This window comes from Anomaloglossus baeobatrachus, chromosome 6 (genome assembly GCF_048569485.1).
Source record: "Anomaloglossus baeobatrachus isolate aAnoBae1 chromosome 6, aAnoBae1.hap1, whole genome shotgun sequence".
Classification (NCBI taxonomy): Eukaryota; Metazoa; Chordata; class Amphibia; order Anura; family Aromobatidae; genus Anomaloglossus; species Anomaloglossus baeobatrachus.
The window spans coordinates 328,318,342-328,340,738 of NC_134358.1; the positions used below are offsets into that span (position 1 = coordinate 328,318,342).

The 22,397-nt window shown below is 42.0% G+C and overlaps 1 protein-coding gene across 2 annotated transcripts in view; it reads right to left on the reverse strand.

Moving 5' to 3' along the window:
* MOCOS (molybdenum cofactor sulfurase) overlaps positions 1–22,397 on the reverse strand; it is a 393,375-nt gene that overhangs the window by 324,047 nt on the left and 46,931 nt on the right. For both annotated transcript variants that reach the window (XM_075316537.1, XM_075316536.1), the window contains exon 3: positions 21,905–21,971. In XM_075316537.1, coding sequence (XP_075172652.1) covers positions 21,905–21,971 — 67 coding nt within the window. The remainder of the gene's footprint in view (positions 1–21,904; positions 21,972–22,397) is intronic.

Sequence of the window (22,397 nt, forward strand, 5' to 3'; positions counted from 1 at the left end):
GTTTGCAGCTTCTAGAAGCCGGCTCCCTTCTCCCTGCGCACGTAGCCAAGGTACACATTGGGTAACTATAAGCAAAGCGCTTTGCTTAGTAACCCGATGTGTACCATGGTTACGAAGCACAACGTCGTTACATGGGTCGCTGGTGGCTGAGCTCTGATTGCTGTGGAGATCTGCCTCTTTGACAGCTCACCAGCGACTATGTAGCGATGCTCCAGCGATCCCTGCCAGGTCAGATGGCTGGTGTGATCGCTGGAGCGTCGCTAAGTGTGACGGTACCTTAAAATGTAATTAGGATATAACTAAGTTGACTCCTGAGATAGTTCTTTTGGATAGTAACACTCACATGGATGTGTGAATGACGCCTTAGTGAAACTCTCTGACATGTATGATAAGATGATTGCTGTTTAGTATTTTAAATAATTCTAGCACCAGGTCTTCAGAAGATCATATTCTCAACTGCAAAAATGCTTTATATTTTTCCCCTGTGCTTTTTCTGCTGGCGTGTGCACCAAGCATCTAAGTAATAGCAATCTACTATTTTTTTTATTAATATTACCTTTTTTTCTAATATTATTGTGTGTCTTACAAGCATTTTTCCAGGTTGCCTATAGGCACCTATTAAGAAAAAACACACTAAAAAACACACAATACTATAGTATCATAAAACATACAATGGGTACGAGCTGTCATGAAATCACATCCACTTTGCTTGAACTATTAAACGCATATATTCTGCACAAAAAAATGCAGCGATAAAAAATGCAATGGATGTGTTACAAGAGAACATGGCCTTATGGTTTGATAAAGGTTTAAAACACATTGAAATAAAAGTAAAAAATAGTATAGTCAGCAGTGATATTTGCAGCACAGGAAAATTTGTTATTTTATGTTAACTGTTTCTGGACTACCATAGAATATAAACGTCTGGGCAGACTACACATTACTCTGCATTGACTTTCTAAAATATCAATGCAGTCTAAACAGGTTGAACAAGATTGTGTCGCTGTAGGGGTGTGAAGTTGGCTTTCAGACACAGCCAGACATATTAGAAAGAAGATAAACATGGTTTATTTCTGTTTACTGTCTTCACCTCGGCATATATAGTGCTGAATCAGCCCTGTATACATAGATTAGGATGCATCAGCACTAACCAGGCTTCTTCCAGACCCAGTGACACGTGATCACTGGGCGTAGGGAGTAAGCAGAAGTTACTGGGTCCTAGGAGATCCAGTCAACACTTATGCAGGCAGGAGGCTAAATTTCTACTATAACTGGGGCTAATAGACCAGCCCTAGTTATAGTGGAAATCAGAAATAAAAAAGACTACATACTTATGTTAAAATAACCCCAAAGATCTTTTAAGACATCTATGAAGGGCACAGTGTGTTAGATATATTAAAGGGAACCTGTCAGGTCCAGTATGCACCCAGAACCACGAGCAGTTCTGGGAGCATATTCCTAATCCTTGCCTAACCGTCCCAAAATATATTAGCATATATAAAGAGATCTTGAGAAAAAGTATTTCTAAAGATCCTTTATGATATGCTAATGAGTACAGAGATTACCAATGTGTAAATAAAACTGAAATAAAAGACAAATAAGACAAAGCAAAAAAAGAGACGACCAGTCTGAATTGCTGTTTCTAGCCCCATTCTACTAAAACATTTATGTTCAATATATGAAAATAATTTTTACAGAAAGGAAAACACAATTTAAAATGTTTTAGCAGTCCTTTATGGTCATAAAAAAATAAAAAGGTGAAAAAATAACATGTATTTCTGATTTCTATTCTATTAAATGCAAAGGGGAGGGGGGGTAAAAATTACATAATACTTAAGCCGTGTACATCATGAAAATAAGGGGCATAAACGTTTTCAATATCTGAAGGAGAGCTGTTAAAAGCGCATTTATGATAAAAAACAAAAATGTTCCCGGTCAGGAAGGAGGGAAATTAGCCCGGTCATGAATGGGTTAACTATCATAACTATTGTGGTTCTAATTGTATTTATGCTGAAAATACTGTAGATATAACAACTATGCTAAAAAAAGACAAAATATTAACACACATTTATTAAAAAAAGCTTTAAAATTATTTTTTAACTTCTAGAGATCCTGTAAATTACAGTAAAAAGTAATAGTCTGTATATATTTATGAGAATGTCATTTCCTATTGTTCTTTGCTGAGTTACTGGGTAAACATTTCCCAGATGTAGCCATGTGAACACATCAATAACTCTGCATTATTTAGCAGATAATGACATTTAGCTGAGGAGGCCACTTGCTTCCTGAAATTTTCAAGGATGATTAATTTTTCAAAAGGGATTATGTGCTCAAAGAAAAAGAAGATTATTACATAGTTCTTTCAAGTGCTTTGCTGCTAATTTTAAAACAATATATTTACTAAGTATAACAAACATATACACACAGCAATAAAAAACAATCAAACATACATGGAGCTTTTACTCAGCTGTTCTGATCTGTCCTACATGCAGTCACTTCTCTTTCTGCCGAGTGATAGAGCACAGGGTGCACAGAACATCCATTCTTATAATAAGTTGAAGTCACAATGATTAGCCCAACACTATCAAACATTTACCACATATTCAAATGAACATACAGTGGGTGAAATAAGTGTTGAACATGTCACCAATTTTCTAAGTAGATATATTTCTAAATGTTCTGTTGACATGAAAATCTCACCAAATTAACAACCCATCAACCCCCACAGGCAAAAAAAAAAAAAATCAAACCATAGCTGTCCATAAATTTAGTTATGTGTAGTAATGAGAAACACATGCAGAAATAGAGGTGCAAAAAGCCATAGAAAGTCATGACACCAGCTGAAATCTATCAGTAATTAGAAAGTAATCCTGCTACTTATTGAAAAATAATATCAGCTAGTTCAACTGAAGGCCCATAAAAAGGTGTCTCATTACCAAGGTGCCACACAAGAATCATTTCATGATGGGTAAAACTAGTGAGTGGTCTCAAGACCTTATTGTTGCAAAACATACTGATAGACTTGGCAGTAGAATTTCTAAACCACTCAAGGTTGCAGTCAGCACTATTCAGGCCATAATCCAGAAGTGGAAAGAACATCAGTTCATCATAAACTGGCCAGGACCAGGTGCTTTCTTACAAGATGGAGAGCTACAGAAAGACAAGGAATCAGCCAGTACAGTTATTTTAAAGACAATAATAATAAGTGCACCCAACCTCCATGACCTGTGTGCACACTCACTGCACAAGACTTCATTGCTGAAAATATAGCATGTTCGAGTTCATTAAAGTTTGCTCAACAACATTTAGACAAGCCTGTGAAATACTGAGAGAACATAATCAGGTCAGGTGAGACCAAAATTGAACTTTCTGGATGCCATAAGTTGGTGTGAGGTTAAAGGCCACCAAATATGGTGTGTTTGAAGACCTTAAGCATTATATCAGGAGTGAAGATTGGAGTGAGAACATCCTGCCTGCTGTGGGGCTGTTTCTCAGCTTATGCAGTGCAAAACTTCATATAATTGAAGGAAGGATGAATGTACAGAGACATTCTTGATACAAATAGCTACCCACTACCAGGATAATTGAGATGAAACGAGGGTGGACATTTCAGCAAGACAATGGTCCCAAACACAGTAAAGGAAACTCTCAACTGGATTCAGAGAAAGAAAATAAACTGGCTAGAATGGCCCAGCCAATCACATGACCTGAATCCAATAGAAAATTTATGGATGGTACAAAAGCTTAGAGTTCATAGAAGAAGCCCACAGAACCATCAGGATTTGAAAAGTTTTTGTGTGGAAGAATGGACCAAAATCACACCTGAGCAATGCATGCGTCTAGTTTCTCTATACAAGAGGCATCTGGAAGCTGTCATCACCAACAAAGTTTTTGCAAGTACAAATTATTAATTAAATTTCAGAAAGTGTATTCAATACTTTTTCCCTTTGTAATTCCTCATTATCACACATAACTTAATTTATGGACATCTATGGTTTGATTTCTTTGCTTTTGTGGATTGGATGGGTTGGTACCCACATCTGGTAAAAAAATTCAGGTCAATAGCACCTTTAAAGATATATATATACTTAGAAAATTGGTGATATGTTCAATATTTATTTCAATATTTATTGATATGTATATAGGGGAAGTGTGCATATAGACATACAGCCTCTATTTATATAACCTTTTTATTATCACAAGTGGATAGGTAAACGAGATCACAATGGTCATGAGATCTTACCTAGATTGAGTTTTTATTTTGGAGATCTACCAAAGACTATTTATATTCATGAAAACCAAGCATAACTAATAATTTGATTATAATTCAACCATTATTTAACCCCTTCACCCCAAGGCAATTTTCCATTTTTCATGTTTGTTTTTTCCTCCCCTTCTTCCGAGAGCCATAACTTTTTTTTTTCCCTCCAATATTGCCATATGAGGACTTATTTTTGTGGAATGAGCTGTATTTTTTAATAAAACCATTATTTTACCATATAGTGTACTGGAAAATGGGAAAAATAAATCCAAGTGTAGAGAAATAGTGAAAAAAGTGAAATTCCACAATGTTTTTTTCTTTTTTTTATATTCACCATGTTCACTATAAAGTAAAACTGACATGTTAGTATGATGCCTCAGATTGGTATGAGTTCGTAGGTACCAAACATGTATACTTTTAAGTTTGTCCAGTAGCGCTTTTGTCGTTATTTTCCGAGATCCATAACATTCTCATTTTTCAGGATCTGGGGCTCAGTGATGACTTATTTTTTGCATATTGAGCTGATATTTTTAATTTTACCATTTTTGTGCAGATGTGTTGTTTTGATCGCCTGTTATTGCATTTTAAAGAAATATTGTTGCAACCAAAAAATGTAACAATACTAAAGATATGAAGATATGACCCTTTGATACAATGTAAAGTAGTCAGTGTACAGCTTGTATAATAGTGTAAATTTAGAGTGCCCTATAAATAACTCAACCCAGTCATTAACGTCTAAATTGCTCACAACAAAAGTGAGTACACTTTTAAGTGAAAATGAAGAAATTGTGCCCAAAGTGTTAATATTTTGTGTGGCCACCATTATCTTGAGTGCTGTCAGATGAAAAGATATAATGCGATATTTTAAAAAATATGAGGGTTTTTTCTCACTTTTGCAATATACTAGACATATATGACACTTTGATATAATGTAAAGTAGTCAATGTCCAGTTTGTATAAAAGTGCACATTTGGTGTGCCTGCTAAATAACTCGACATACAGCCATTAACCCCTTCACCCCCGGCCACTAAAACACCCTAATGACCGGGCCATTTTTTGCAATTCTGACCAGTGTCACTTTGACAGGTTATAACTCTGGAACGCTTCAACGGATCCTGGCGATTCTGACATTGTTTTTTCGTGACATATTGTACTTCATGTCAGTGGTAAATTTAGGCCGATATTTTTTGCGTTTATTTGTGAAAATTTAGGAAATTTGGCGAAAATTTTGAAAATTTCGCAAATTTCAAACTTTGAAAATTTATGCCCATAAATCTGAGAGATATGTCACACAAAATAGTTACTAAATAACATTTCCCACATGTCTACTTTACATCAGCGCAATTTTCGAAACAAATTTTTTTTCCGTTAGGAAGTTAGAAGGGGTCAAAGGTCATCAGCAAATTCTCATTTTTCCAACAAAATTTACAAAATAATTTTTTTAGGGACCACATCACATTTGAAGTGACTTTGAGAGGCCGAGGTGACAGAAAATACCCAAAAGTGACCCCATTCTAAAAACTACACCCCTCACACTGCTCAAAACCACATCCAATAAGATTATTAACCCTTTAGGTGCTTCACAGGAACCAAAGCAATGTGGAAGGAAAAAATGAAAATTTTACTTTTTAACACAAAAATGTTACTTTAGCCATAAAATTTTCATTTTTACAAGGGAGAAAAGAGAAAGTACACAATACAATTTATTGTGCATGTTCTCCTGAGTACGCTGATACCCCATATGTGGTAAAAATCAATTGTTTGGGCGCACGGCAGAGCTCGGAAGGGAAGGAGCGCCATTTGAATTTTTCAACGCAAAATTAGCTGCACTCATTAGCGGACGCCATGTCGGGTTTGAAGACCCCCTGAGGTGCCTAAACAATGGAGCTCCCCCATAAGTGACCCCATTTTGGAAACTAGAGGCCTCAAATAATTTTTCTAGATGTTTGGTGAGCACTTTGAACCCCTGGGGGCTTCACAAAAGTTTATAGCGTTGAGCCGTGAAAAGAAAAAAAATTTTTTTTACCACAAAACAGTTGCTTCAACTAGGTAGCTTTTTTTTTCACAAGGGTAACAGGAAAAAATGCACCATAAAATGTATTGTGCATTTTCTCCTGAGTACGCAGATACCTCATATGTGGTGGAAATCAAATGTTTGGACACACAGCAGTGCTCGGAAGGCAAGGAGCGCCATTTGAATTTTTGAGTGCAAAATTAGCTGCACCTGTTAGCGGACGCCATGTCGGGTTTGAAGACCCCCTGAGGTGCCTAAACAATGGAGCTCCCCCACAAGTGACCCCATTTTGGAAACTAGAGGCCTCAAATAATTTTTCTAGATGTTTGGTGAGCACTTTGAACCCCTGGGGGCTTCACAAAAGTTTATAGCGTTGAGCCGTGAAAAGAAAAAAATTTTTTTTTACCACAAAACGGTTGCTTCAACTAGGTAGCTTTTTTTTTCACAAGGGTAACAGGAAAAAATGCACCATAAAATGTATTGTGCATTTTCTCCTGAGTACGCAGATACCTCATATGTGGTGGAAATCAAATGTTTGGACACACAGCAGTGCTCGGAAGGCAAGGAGCGCCATTTGAATTTTTGAGTGCAAAATTAGCTGCACCTGTTAGCGGACGCCATGTCGGGTTTGAAGACCCCCTGAGGTGCCTAAACAATGGAGCTCCCCCACAAGTGACCCCATTTTGGAAACTAGAGGCCTCAAATATTTTTTCTAGATGTTTGGTGAGCACTTTGAACCCCTGGGGGCTTCACAAAAGTTTATAGCGTTGAGCCGTGAAAAGAAAAAAAAAATTTTTTACCACAAAACGGTTGCTTCAACTAGGTAGCTTTTTTTTTCACAAGGGTAACAGGAAAAAATGCACCATAAAATGTATTGTGCATTTTCTCCTGAGTACGCAGATACCTCATATGTGGTGGAAAGTAATTGTTTGGGCGCATGGCGGGGCTCAGAAGAGAAGGAGCGCCATTTGACAGCAAAATTGGTTGGAATCATTAGCGGACACCATGTCACGTTTGGAGACCCCCTATGGTGCCTAAACAGTGGAGCTCCCCCACAAGTGACACCATTTTGGAAACTAGAGCCCTCAAATAATTTTTCTAGATGTTTGGTGAGCACTTTGAACACCTGGGGGCTTCACAGAAGTTTATAGCGTTGAGCCGTGAAAAGAAAAAAAAAATTTTTTACCACAAAACGGTTGCTTCAACTAGGTAGCTTTTTTTTTCACAAGGCTATCAGGAAAAAATGCACCATAAAATGTATTGTGCATTTTCTCCTGAGTACGCAGATACCTCATATGTGGTGGAAAGTAATTGTTTGGGCGCATGGCGGGGCTAAGAAGAGAAGGAGCGCCATTTGACAGCAAAATTGGTTGGAATCATTAGCGGACGCCATGTCACGTTTGGAGACCCCCTATGGTGCCTAAACAGTGGAGCTCCCCCACAAGTGACACCATTTTGGAAACTAGAGCCCTCAAATATTTTTTCTAGATGTTTGGTGAGCACTTTGAACACCTGGGGGCTTCACAGAAGTTTATAGCGTTGAGCCGTGAAAAGAATTTTTTTTTTTTTTTACCACAAAATGGTTGCTTCAACTAGGTAGCTTTTTTTTTCACAAGGGTAACAGGAAAAAATGCACCATAAAATGTATTGTGCATTTTCTCCTGAGTACGCAGATACCTCATATGTGGTGGAAAGTAATTGTTTGAGCGCATGGCGGGGCTCAGAAGAGAAGGAGCGCCATTTGACTTTTCAAACGCAGTGCACTGATCGGCCGCTGCAGGACGCACGGTCGGATGCGATAAAAAAAAGCGTCGGGGATACGTAAAAAAAAAAAGTCACGCCAAAGATTGACCATGGATGCAGATACGTTATGTGCATCCCTGATCAGCGCTTGGCGGGACGCACGGACGGATGCGATACAAAAAGCGTCGCAAATACGGAAAAAAGTCACGCCAAAAATTGAGCAGGGATGCCGATCCGTTATCTGCATCCCTAATCAGTGCTCGGCGGGACGCACGGACGGATGCGATACAAAAAGCGTCGGGGATACGGAAAAAAAAGTCACGCCAAAAATTGAGCAGGGATGCCGATCCGTTATCTGCATCCCTAATCAGCGCTCGGCGGGACGCACGGACGGATGCGATACAAAAAGCGTCGCGAATACGGAAAAAAGTCACGCCAAAAATTGAGCAGGGATGCCGATCCGTTATCTGCATCCCTGATCAGCGCTCGGCGGGACGCACGGACGGATGCGATACAAAAAGCGTCGTGAATACGGAAAAAAAAGTCACGCCAAAAATTGACCATGGATGCCGATCCGTTATCAGCATCCCTGATCAGCGCTTGGCGGGACGCACGGACGGATGCGATACAAAAAGCGTCGGGGATACGGAAAAAAAAGTCACGCCAAAAATTGAGCAGGGATGCCGATCCGTTATCTGCATCCCTGATCAGCGCTTGGCGGGACGCACGGACGGATGCGATACAAAAAGCGTCGGGGATACGGAAAAAAAAGTCACGCCAAAAACTGACCACGGATGCAGATCCGTTATCTGCATCCCTGATCAGCGCTTGGCGGGACGCACGGACGGATGAGGTGTAAAAATGGACAGGGGATACGGAAAAAAAAAAAAAAAGTTATACTCACAGTACCCAGAGGACTAGCAGGAGGATCACTGACCAGAAGAGCTGCAGAGGAACAGATGGCAGAGAGATGGACAGCTTTACAGGAGCAGCAGGCAGATCAGCAGAATGCCCAGGAAGGACCCAGCGATGGACGCAGATGTGATCAGGCCGGTGAAGACAGGTAAGAGGACGTCGGGGGAGAGCAGAGGGGGAGAGGGGGGGGTGAGAGCAGAGGGGGGGTTGAGAGCAGAGGGGGGGGGGCAGAGGGGGAGGGGGTAGAGCAGAGGGGGAGACCGGAGAGGGAGCTGCAGAAGCAGAATAGAAATAATGGGGGAGGCAGTCAGATCGCAGGGGGAGCGGATCGGGATGTCGGGGGGGGGGGGGGGTGGTTGGGGGGAGCAGATCGCGGGGGGGGGCACGGCAGGGGCTATCACGGCAGCGCGCAGGGGCACCACGGGAGCGCGCACGGGCTGCAAAGTGAGCACAGTACTCACTTTGCAGCAGCAGCGGTGGTAGCAGATCGGGATGCCGGGGGGGCAGATCGGGGCGTAGGGGGGCAGATCGGGGCGTAGGGGGGCAGATCGGGGGGGGGCACGGGCAGGGGCCTTCACGGGAGCGCGCAGGGGCCTTCACGGGAGCGCGCAGGGGCCTTCACGGGAGCGCGCAGGGAGCGGAATACTTACCATTAGAGCTGCAGCGGCGGAGACATCAGAGGCGGCGGCGGCAGCAGCAGCGGTGGCGTGGTACCAAAAGTACCAGCCACTCCACGCTGCAGCCATGTTGGGGGAGGGCTCGCAGGCCAGCACAGGCCTGGGGAGGGCGGCCACCGGCAGATCAGACCGCCCCACTGCACACTGATTGGAGCGATTGCGCGTCATAGCACGATCGCTCCAATCAGTGCTGCAGGGTCTGGGGGCGGCATGTTTGAGGTCCACCTATGATATGCTGCTGCAGCTGCGGCATCTCATAGCTGGATCTCACAGGATCGCACTAATTCGGGCATTATTTTTGCCGAAATTAGTGCGATCGATGTGGTTGGCGGTTCAGATTTGAACAGCCAATCACATCGATCGTCGATAGGGGGTGGCGATGCCGCCCCCCCTGGGGTCAAGCAAAGGTCCCCTGCTGTAAGAAACAGCAGGGGACATCATTTGAAAGCCGTTGCTATGGCCACGGCAATCAAATGAAGTTTAGGCCGTAAAATTACGTCCCTGGTCGTTAAGTCACGTTAAAATAGGACGTAATTTTACGGCCCGCGGTCGTGAAGGGGTTAATATCTAAACCACTGGCAACAAAAGTGAGTTTAGCTATAAGGGTAGGGCCAAATTGTGCCCAAAGTGTCAACATCTTGTGTTTCCACTATTATTTTCAAGCACTGCTTTAATGCTCTTGGGCATGTAGTTCACTAAAGCTTCACAGGAGCCACTGAAATACTCTTCCATCCTCAATGATCTTATCACAGAGCTGTTCGATGTTAGAGACCTTGTGCTCCTCCACATTCCATTTGAGGTTGCCCCACAAATGCTCAATAGGGTTTAGATCTAGCTCCTTAACCCTCAGTTTCTTTAGCATTGCAGTGGTTGTCTTGGAGGTGTGTTTGGGGTCGTTATCATGTTGGAATACTGCCCTACAGCCAAGTTTCCAAACGGAGGGGATCATGCTCTGCTTCAGTATTCAACAGTACATGGTAGCATTCATGGTTTCCTCAATGAACTATAGTTCCCACAGCTGTCAGCACTCATGCAGCCCCAAACCATGACACTCCCACCACCATGTTTCACTGTACAGTCATGGCCAAAAGTTTTGAGAATGCTACAAATATTAATTTTTACAAAGTCTACTGCTTAAGTTTTTCTAATGGCAATGTGCATATACTCCAGAATGTCATAAAGAGTGATCAGCTTAACAGCAATTACTTGCAAAGCCAATATTGGCTAAGAAAATGAACTTTAACCCCAAAACACATTTCAATATCATTGCATTCCTGCCTTAAAAGGAGCAGCTAACATTGTTTTAGTGATTGTTCCATTAACACAGGTGTGGGTGTTGATGAGGACAGGGCTGGCGATCAATCAGTCATGATTAAGTAAGAATGACAACACTGGACACTTTAAAAGGAGGCTGGTGCTTGGTATCATTGTTTCTCTTCAGTTAACCATGGTTATCTCTAAAGAAACACGTGCAGCCATCATTGCTCTGCACAAAAATGGCCTAACAGGGAAGAGTATCGCAGCTACAAAGATTGCACCTCAGTCAACAATCTATCGCATCATCAAGAACTTCAAGGAGAGAGCTTCCATTGTTGCCAAAAAGGCTCCAGGGCGCCCAAGAAGGACCAGCAAACACCAGGACCGTATCTTAAAACTGTTTCAGCTGCGTTATCGGACTACCAGCAGTGCCGAGCTAGCTCAGCAATGGCAGCAGGCTGGTGTGAGTGCTTCTGCACGCACTGTGAGGCGGAGACTGCTTGAGCAAGGCCTGGTTTCAAGGAGGGCAGCAAAGAAGCCACTTCTCTCCAGAAAAAACATCAGGGACCGACTGATATTCTGCAAAAGGTACAGGGAGTGGACTGCTGAGGACTGGGGTAAAGTCATTTTCTCAGATGAATCCCCTTTTCGATTGTTTGGAACATCTGGAAAGCAGCTTATAAGGAGAAGAGGTGAGCGCTACCACCAGTCTTGTCTCATGCCAAGTGTTAAGCATCCTGAAACGATTCATGTGTGGGGTTGCTTTTCAGCCAAGGGAATCGGCTCACTCACAGTCTTGCCTAAAAACATAGCCATGAATAAAGAATGGTACCAGAATGTCCTCCAAGAGCAACTTCTCCCAACTGTCCAAGAGCAGTTTGACGCCCAACAATGCCTTTTCCAGCATGATGGAGCACCTTGCCATAAAGCAAAGGTGATCATTAAATGGCTCATGGAACAAAACATAGAGATTTTGGGTCCATGGCCTGGAAACTCCCCAGATCTTAATCCCATTGAGAACTTGTGGGCAATCATCAAGAAACGGGTGGATAAACAAGAACCAACAAATTCTGGCAAAATGCAAGCATTGCTTATGCAAGAATGGACAGCTATCAGTCAGGATTTGATCCAGAAGTTGATTGAGAGCATGCCAGGGAGAATTGCAGAGGTCCTGAAGAAGAAGGGTCAACACTGCAAATATTGACTTGCTGCATTAACTCATTCTAACTGTCAATATAACCTTTTGGTACTCATAATATGATTGCAATTAAATTTCTGTATGTGATGTAAACATCAGACAAACACAATTAAAAACCAAAGGGCAACAGATCATGTGAAAATATAATTTTGGTGTCATTCTCAAAACTTTTGGCCATGACTGTAGGCAAGACAAACCTGTCTTTGTCATCCTCACATGGTTGCCACCACACAGGCTTCCCACCATGTGAACCAAATTAGTTTATCTTGGTCTCATCAGACCACAGGACATGGTTCCAGTAATCTATGTACTTAGTCTGTCTTCAGCAAACTGTGGGTTTCTTGTGCTTTATCTTTAGAAGAGATTTCCTTCTGGAATGCCAGCCATGCAGACCAAGTTGATACAGTGTGCGGTGTATGGTCTGAACACAGACTGACCCACCACCCCTGTAACCTCTGCAGCAATGCTGGCAGATCTCATATGGACATTCAACTCCTTTGGTTGATCATGGCGAGATGTTCTGAGTGGAACCTGTCTTGTTAAACCGCTGTATGGTCTTGGCTACCATGCTGCAGCTCAGAGTCAGAGTTTTGTCAATGTTCCTAAGAAATAGGCCATCTTTATGCAGAGCAACAATTATTTTTTTCAGATCTTCAGAGAATTCTTTGCCATGAAGTAAAAGGTAGAACTTCCAATGACCAGTATGAGACTGTGTAAGTGATAACACCAAGTTTAACACACCTCCTCCACATTCACACCTGAGATCTTGTAACACTAATGAGTCACATGACAACGGGGAGGGAAAATGGCTAAATTTGTCCATTTTTACTTAAAGGTGTACTCACTTTTGATTCCAGCGGTTTAAATATTAATGGCTGTGTGCTGCATTATTTAGAGGACACCAAATTTGTACTGTTATACAAGTTGTACACTGACCACTTTACATTGTATCAAAGTGCCATATCTTCAGTGTTGTCCCATTAAATGTTAAAATAAAATAGCTACAAGAATGTGATATATATATATATATATATATATATATATATACATATATATATATATATACATATATATATATATATATATATATATATATATATATATATATATATATAGTACAGACCAAAAGTTTGGACACACCTCATTCAAATAGTTTTCTTTATTTTCAGGACTCTAAAAATTGTAGATTCACATTGAAGGAATCAAAACTATGAATTAAAACCATCTCGATTGGGTTCAGGTCTGGTGACTATGGAGACCAGGTCATCCGGCGTAGCACCCCATCACTCTCCTTCTTAGTCAAATAGCCCTTACACAGCCTGGAGGTGTGTTTGGGGTCATTGTCCTGTAGAAAAATAAATGATGGTCCAACTAAACGCAAACCGGATAGAATAGCATGCCGCTGCAAGATGCTGTGGTAGGCATACTGGTTCTGTAGGCCTTCAATTTTGAATAAATCCCCAACAGTGAGACCAGGAAAGAACCCCCACACCACCACACCTCCTCCTCCATGCTTCACGGTGGGAACCAGCCATGTAGAGTCCATCCATTCACCTTTTCTACAATGACACGGTGGTTGGATCCAAAGATCTCAAATTTGAACTCATCAGACCAAAGCACATATTTCCACTGGTCTAATGTGCATTCCTTGTGTTCTTTAGCCCAAACAAGTCTCTTCTGCTTGTTGCCTGTCCTTAGCAGTGGTTTCCTAGCAGCTATTTTACCATGAAGGCCTACTGCTAGAACTCTGTGTAGCATTGACCTGGTCTCTAATTTGAGCTGCTGTTTTAACCTGCGATTTCTGAGGCTGGTGGCTCAGATAAATGTATCCTCCGCAGCAGAGGTGACTCTTGGTCTTCCATTCCTGGGGCCTTCCTCATGTGAGCCAGTTTCTTTGTAGCGTTTGATGGTTTTTGCCACTGCACTTGGGGACACTTTCAAGGTTTTCCCAATTTTTCGGCTTGACTGACCTTCATTTCTTAAGGGAATGATGGCCACTCGTTTTTCTTTACTTAGCTGCTTTTTTCTTGCCATAATACAAATTCTAAGGGGTACTTTGCATGCTGCGACATCGCTAGCCGATTGTAGCGATGCCGAGCACCATATTCCCTGCCCCCGTCGCACATGCAATATCTTGTGATAGCTGCCGTAGCGAAAATTATCGCTACGGCAGCTTCACACGCATTTACCTGCCCTGCGACGTCACTCTGGCCGGCAACCTGCCTCCTTCCTAAGGGGGCGGGTTGTGCGGTGTCACAGCGACGTCACACGGCAGGCGGCCAATTGAAGCGGAGGGGCGGAGATGAGCGGGACGTAAACATCCCGCCCACCCTCTTCCTTCCTCATTACAGGCGGGACGCAGGTAAGGAGACATTCCTCGCTCCTGCGGCTTCACACACAGCGATGCGTGCTGCCGCAGGAATGAGGAACAACATCGTACCTGTCGCTGCAGCGAAATTATGGAAATGACCGACACTACACAGATTACCGGCTTTCGACGCTTTTGCGATCGTTTATCGGTGCTTCTAGGCTTTACACGTTGCGACGTCGTTACTGGCGCCGGATGTGCGTCACTTTCGATTTGACCCCGACGAGATCGCAGTAGCGATGTCGCAACGTGCAAAGTACCCCTAACAGTCTATTCAGTAGGACTATCAGCTGTGTATACTCCAGACTTCTGCACAACACAACTGATGGTCCCAACCCCATTTATAAGGCAAGAAATCCCACTTATTAAACCTGACAGGGCACACCTGTGGAGTGAAAACCATTTCCGGTGACTACCTCTTGAAGCTCATCAAGAGAATGGCAAGAGTGTGCAAAGCAGTAATCAAAGCAAAAGGTGGCTACTTTGAAGAACCTAGATTATAAGGCTTCTGCCACACTCACGTGAAATTCACGCACGTGCCGAGAGACACGTATTTTCCCTGCGTGTTGCGTGCAGGTAAGTACGTGTCTCTGGTACGTGCGTGACACGTGTGTTCTACGTGTGCTATCCGCGATAGCACACGTAGAACCGGTAATTATTATACTCACCTGGTCCTTCCTGATGTCCGCGCTGCTGTCCGTGGTGCTGATCCTCGGTCTCCAGCCCTCCCGTCTCCCCGCTGCTGCTTCTGCCAGGCAGTGAAGTGAATATTCAATGAGAATAATGAGCGGCGGTCGGCAGCAAGAGGCAGCAGCGGCAGAGACAGGAGGGCTGGAGAAGGTGAGTTAATGTTTTCTTTTTTTTTCACTGACACGTGTGTTTTCTCCGGCGCGTGTCACACGGGACCGCATCCACACTACACCCGTGTAGTACGGGTGCGGGCCGTGTGACACCCGTGCTGCTGGCGAAAAAACGGACATGTCAGCGCTTTGAAAATCGCACACACGTACAAACGCACACGGACACACGTTCCGTGTAATTTTACGTGTGTGTGCCTGCTACCATAGGGTGGCATTGCTGTACGTGTCTCCGTGTCTCCGGTACGTGTAAAAAATGCCAAACACGTACCAGAGGCACGGATGTGTGGCGCTAGCCTAAGACATATTTTCAGTTGTTTAACACTTTTTTGTTAAGTATTTTATTCCACATGTGTTAATTCATAGTTTTGATGCCTTCAATGTGAATCTACAATTTTCAGAGTCCTGAAAATAAAGAAAACTCACTGAATGAGGTGTGTCCAAACTTTTGGTCTGTACTGTGTATCAGCAAGTTTCTTATCTTTACTTGTTTTATTGATTTATGTAACGTTTGTTTATAGAATGGTAACCATTTAAGTATTGCATTTTTGTGTCAATATTTTCCTAAGAAGTATCTATACTTTAGCTTTAGATTAAATATAATGTAAAAAGGTATACTGCTAACATGAGGTCTCACTTTTAGGGTATGTGGCCACGATCAGGACTCGCTGCGTTCAGAACGCAGGGGGTCCTGACCGGGTGGGGCCGCATGTCTCCTCCGCAGTAGAATGCAGGAAACCGTAGCTGCTTGTACCCACGATCAGGGTTTGGTGCGCTGCAGTCTCCTGCTTGTGTTCTCCCTATGGAGGACGCATGCGATTCCGCAGCAAACAATTGACATGCTGCGGTCTGGAAAGATGCTCCGCAGGTCAGTGTTTGCTGCAGAAAAAAGTTGCAATGTGGACACGGGATTTCTAGAAATCTCATCCACTATGCTTGTACTGAACACCGCAGCAGTTTGGACGCAGTCGAAGCATGCTGCGTCCAAACCGTTGCAAATACTGATTGTGGGCATGGACCCTAATTTTACACATTCAAAATAGCACAAACAATAAAAAAAAAACAAATAAAAACAAAACGGATACTACTAAACTTATTTGTGCCAGGTGATAGATAACTAAGAAGTAGAACATGTGCTTGTTCCTTGGTGAGCTAGTTTTTTATTGAAATATACCATGAAAAATATACCTAATGATTGCAACACACAGTTTATACACACTGCTTATAGAACCAGTGGTATATGTATATTACAAAGATTAATCAAGGTATTATATTTTACCATCTATACAGCCTAACACAAGACTAAATTTAAAGCAAAAATTGCATTATGCAAGTAAACTGTAATAGTCTTACAGTATATAAGGCTAAAAGGGAATCTGTAAGTAGGATCAACGCTCCTAAGCCTTCTCTATTAGCATGGATGTCATAAGAAGTTGAATAAAATTATATCTTCATATCTGTGACCTGAGATCCATATTTTTCTTAATATGGAAAAAGAACTGTTAATATCCATGGACCAGACACAGACCTTCCTGAAAGGGCACGTTACCAGTGTGAGACATGTAGATTAGAAGAGAAGACTGTCAGTCATTACATGTCTCATACTGGTAACACCCCTTTTATTTAAAATTATCTCTGATGTAGATTCTCAAGAAGATCTATGTCTGTCTCATAGAACGTAACTCATTTACATATATGATAAATGTTGATTTTTCCAGAAGATATCGGATCACCGATATATATGTATCATTTTAATCATCTTCCTCTTACTTACATGCCCATATAGATGGCTTAGGAGGGTTAATCCTACTGACAGATTCACTTTAAACCCCATAAATATATTTAAAGAATTTATTTGATACTGAAGCTGTGCAATTTAAAACAGTTTCTACTTAACATTCTGAAAAAATAATATAAAAAAATAATGTACAACATAGAAAACAAAAACAAACCTGGAATATTAGCCCGGTGCACAAAGATAAAAGAACAAAAAATGAGAAGACTGGTATGAATAACTTTGCACAGAAGGGAGGCAGGCTTCATTTCAAAGCTACAACAAATTTAACATAGCCAGCAAAAGGGCATTAAGGTGAGCTAAAACAGAAAATGAAAAAGCTGCTGCAAAGGAAGTAAAAGACAAATCTAACAGATGCAGAAGAATATAAATTGCTTTAATAGAAAAAAGAAGATTGGCAAAATAAGAAAAAGCTCTATAAATACTGTAAATCAGTAAGAAAGGCAGACAGTCTAGAAAAAAAATACAGGAAAGAATAGTATGAACTGCAATAAAAACAATCCCACCCCCTACTATGGGACATATATTACAGTAACCAAAGATAATTATCTAGTGTTTTATTCTTCGCACGGTAAGTCTTCTAATCAACCTTCATAGTGCAGTACATAGCCAGCAATCTGGCCAACAGTGTAATGGTTATGGTATGCCAAGTGAATAATGGGGAATGTTAAATACTACATATTAATTGTATTGTAAACTAATTTTTGTCTGTTAATATACATTTTTACATTTGCTATAATCCAAAGTCTACTTATATTTTATAATTTATATTTGATTTATTTAGTTTCACTAAACTGTCTACAGATAGTACCCATAACCTTACAACAGTGCCAAGAGAAATAGTTTAATACATTGCCCATAGTAATGGTGTCCTACTACCCTTAGCAATAGTATTGTAAATTGCCCATAGGAATAGTGTCAAACAGATTGTACCAATAGGAATATTCTCATATACTGTAGGTAACTAAATTTATCTGTACCAGCATAAAAGGTGGCTTCGAGGATTTTTCAAAATGTGGCAGAACTAAAGAAATCAGTCTAAGATAAATCAATCAGACTGTGAGATGATGGGAAATGTGCTGCACTATTTTTGTTAATCTTTTTCAGCTGCTCTCATATTTTCATACCAATGTATATGGGAGTGGACTACTTGGACAGTGTGAACATTGTGGCCTGCAGTACTTACCACTGGCCACAAGTCATTGTGTTCCTTTTAACCCTTGTATAGACTATAATTTGTAGTTTATGAATAAGAGAGACAAAAACGGATCCTTTGCTGACAGAAACTTGTGTTATGATAAATGGAGTCTGTTCTGCTAATTTAGACTACATTTTGACACCATTAGACAGAGTTTGTGCAGGGGGAGGTGTCAGCACCTAGAAGGAAATGCCTGACAGGAAGTGTGTGGATGACATCTTGGGAGAGGAGAGTGATAGCTGCAAGGGAGAAGACATGTGAATCTTCTTCCTGTGCCTTCCAAGGTGCCGAGTGGCCTAGTGAGATTATTACCACTCCAGTTAACAGATGACGCTGTCCCGATCCAGTCATTATGGCAAGAGAGAAGGTTATCTAGGTGACATTTACAGCAGGAAGCGGAGATAAAAACCCCCAGTGATGCATCCGGAGGGCCCTCCTGCAAATCAGTGGTGGTACCACGCATCAGTTGGTGAATCGCTCCTTTCCTCTTGACCACACAGCAGTTGGCCAGATGGACATAATCTCACATCATTAAAACAGTCACATCCAGGTTATTAAGTCCTGAACTCAGGCCCACCAGAGTGATCACGGTGGGAGCGTGCATGCAAACGTAGTTAGTTTAACTTGTAACTTGAAGAGTAAATTAGGTAATAATTGGTTCACCATGCCCAGATGGATCTGGAAGACAAGTGCAGTCCTGAGCTGGTTCCTGGGAGATCAATATGATGTAAGAAAAAAGGGGAAAGTTTCAGCTCCCACAGAAATTCAATTATCGGAATGATTTCTTCTATAAAATCATTATTTTTATTGGTATATTAAATACAGTTAAAATGAAACACTTTTCTACATGTTTCAAGTGTGAACCGCTCTTGATCATAGTCTATGACTAAAAGAAGTTCACGTAGGCCAGTGTTTCATTTTAACCATGTTTTGATTTACCAATAAAAATGATGTTTTTATACAAGAAGTCATTCCAAGAATTTTTATTTTTTTTTGTGGGAGTTTGAATTTTCCTTCTTTTCTTACTTCGTAGTTAGTTTGACTCCAAACTTAAGCCTGCTTTACACGGTACGACCGATTGTGCGATTTCACAATCGATCGTACCCGCCCCTGTCCTTTTTGCGTCACGGGCAAATCGCTGCCCGTGTCGCACAAAGGTAGTAACCCCCGTCACACATACTTACCTCTCGTGCGACCTCGCTGTGGGCGGCAAACGTCCACTTCCTGGAGTGGGAGGGACGTTCGGCGTCACAGCGACGTCACACGGCCGCCGGCCAATAGAAGCGGAGGGGCGGAGATGAGCAGGATGTAAACATCCCGCCCACCTCCTTCCTTCCACATAGAGACGGCGGCGGCCGCGGGAGGCAGGTGAGCTGCTCATCGTTCCCGTGGTGTCACATGGAGCGACGTGTGCTACCACGGAAACGATGGTCAACTAAAGTAACCGATATTATGGAACCTAACGACCAGTACCCGACTCACGATTTGTGAGCGATACTGCGTCGCTAGGAGGTGTCACACAGGCCGGCATCGCCAGCGATGCCGGATGTGCGTCACAAAAACCGTGACCCCGACGATCTATCGCACGATAGATTGCCTGGTGTAAAGCAGCCTTTAGTCAAGCAAATATAGACATCATATTGTATCAATGCCCAACAGACTCAGCTCTCTAAGCAAACCGTATTTAAAAGAGACAGCTGTAGAAAATTGTACACAACATCATATCGAACATTTTTTAGGTGAATTATCTACAGGGTGGAAGAAAAGGGAGAGTTTTCGTTAAGTTTGTGAACTGCTGTGTTGCATTACCAGATGGGGGATGATCAAAAGAAATCAGGTTAAATGCTGCGCTAAAAACCACAATCCAAAGATATATCGTGAATTCCTTTTCTTTATTTTCACAGGTCAACGCGTTTCAATAAAGAAAAGGAATTCACGATATATCTTTGGATTGTGGTTTTTAGCGCAGCATTTAACCCGATTTCTTTTGATCATCCCCCATCTTGTTGCAACATCGGGGCTGCAGCTGACCACTTTTGTATTCATTTATTCCATGCTGACAAGGCGTTGTGCCTGTTACAACTGAAGCAGGTGAGTACCTGTCCTATTCCCTGCACCTATATCTATCGGTTAAAACCCTATGTGCGCTTTCTTTCCACAGTTTTTGCTAGTGTTGCATTACCAATAGGCCATCCTTGGCATCCATTTGATAACTCCTTTCAATTAGATAACCTTCTCGGCTATCACACTATGTGGGTGTGCTATAAGGCAAAATAAGTAATGTAGTGACTACATCTGGGCCTACTGAGTTGTGCAGCATAGTAGTCCTGGTTAGCATTGAGTGGTTGTATGTCAATTATTTGGGATTTTTTTTTGTTATTGGAAAAGCATTTTATCCAAGTTCTTTATTAAAGAGTTCTGTTGGCAAGCTTAGCGTTTGGCCATTTCCTTGTTCACAGTTTTGCTGTATCTTGGGGAGCCCATCCCAGTACATTGTTTATAAGATATTATGATTACAAGTCTATGAAAGCAAGAATGAGGCTCTCAAAAAGTTGTATTGATTTTTTACTTACGGAGCATTCCATGAAATACTAGAGCTCAGGAAGGTCCCAAATTGCCGGAAATGCACAGATGCGGCGGTAATAGAAGATGAAGCCGCCAGAGGGTGAATATAAGTGAGGGAACAGTGAACTCAAATTTAAAGCGCTACTCCAATGGTGCAATTAAAAAGAAACCACTGAAGTGGTCTTTAACAGAGTTATGGTTGTATGCAATGCTGTTAGCTCAGGTTAAGAGTCACATTTTATGGAATTATGGCTGTAGTACAAACAATAAAATACAAGAACTCAGTCTTGAGAGCCAAGCTGTAAAGTATGTATAACAAGACTAAGTAACTTACCCTACACTAAACTTTCTGCTCCCTTACACAGACACAATGGAAAACTTTGAATCCTGCTTCACAACTTGGATTTAGTGCTGGAATTAAGGCCCGTTATACGTTACAATATATTGTGCGATCGCACCCGCCCCCGTCATTTGTGCGTCACGGGCAATTAGTTGCCCGTGGCGCACAATGTCGTTAACCCCGTCACACGTACTTAGCTCCCTAACGATGTCGCTGTGGGTGGCGAACATCCTCTTCCTGAAGGGGGAGGGACGTTCGGCGTCACAGCGACATCACACAGCGGCCGCCCAATAGAAGCGGAGGGGCGGAGATGAGCGGCCGAAACATCCCGCCCACCTCCTTCCTTCCTCATTGCCGGCGGGACGCAGGTAAGCTGTGTTCGTCGTTCCTGGGGTGTCACACGTAGCGATGTGTGCTGCCTCAGGAACGACGAACAACCGGAGTGCAGAAGGAGGAACGACATTATGAAAATGAAGGACGTATCAACGAGCAACAATAAGGTGAGTATTTTTGCTCGTTAACAGTCGTTCGGAGGTGTCACATGGTACGACATCTCTAACGATGCCAGATGTGCGTCACGAATTCCGCGACCCCGACGACATGTATAATGCCACCTTTAGGCTCTTTACTATGATCCCGTTTTAAACAAACGTGGAGAGGCACACCATGGCAAATTATTTACTGCTACAGAAAATAGTGACCTTCTGTTATCTTACCTGTATCGAACATGTTCAATTGTATCATGGGTCAGTCTGCTGCTTAAATTGTTGCTGTGAGGATTACCTGAAATATGGAAAATTATGAGAAACATTAGATTTTCTAGGAGACTCTAGTCTCTTACTAATACATTATCATTTGAATAAAGCATCACACAATTTTATTATATTTAGCAATGCATTACAATATCATCAATATTTCTAAAAGCAGATTTACTGGATTTCATTAAAACTGTTATCCACTGGTGGACAACCCTTTAGTATTGTTATACTCAGGAGAAATTGCACAACAAACTGTGTAATCCATTATCTCTTGTTACCCTAGGGAATTTGATTTTTTTTTAATTTTCACGGCTCAACATTATAAAATTCTGCAAAGCACCTGGGAGTTCCAGGTGCTCACAAAAAAAAAATAGATTGCTTCCTTGAGGGATCTAGTTTCCAAAATATGTTGCCAATGGGACATGTTACCCACAAACCATTCCAACTAAAT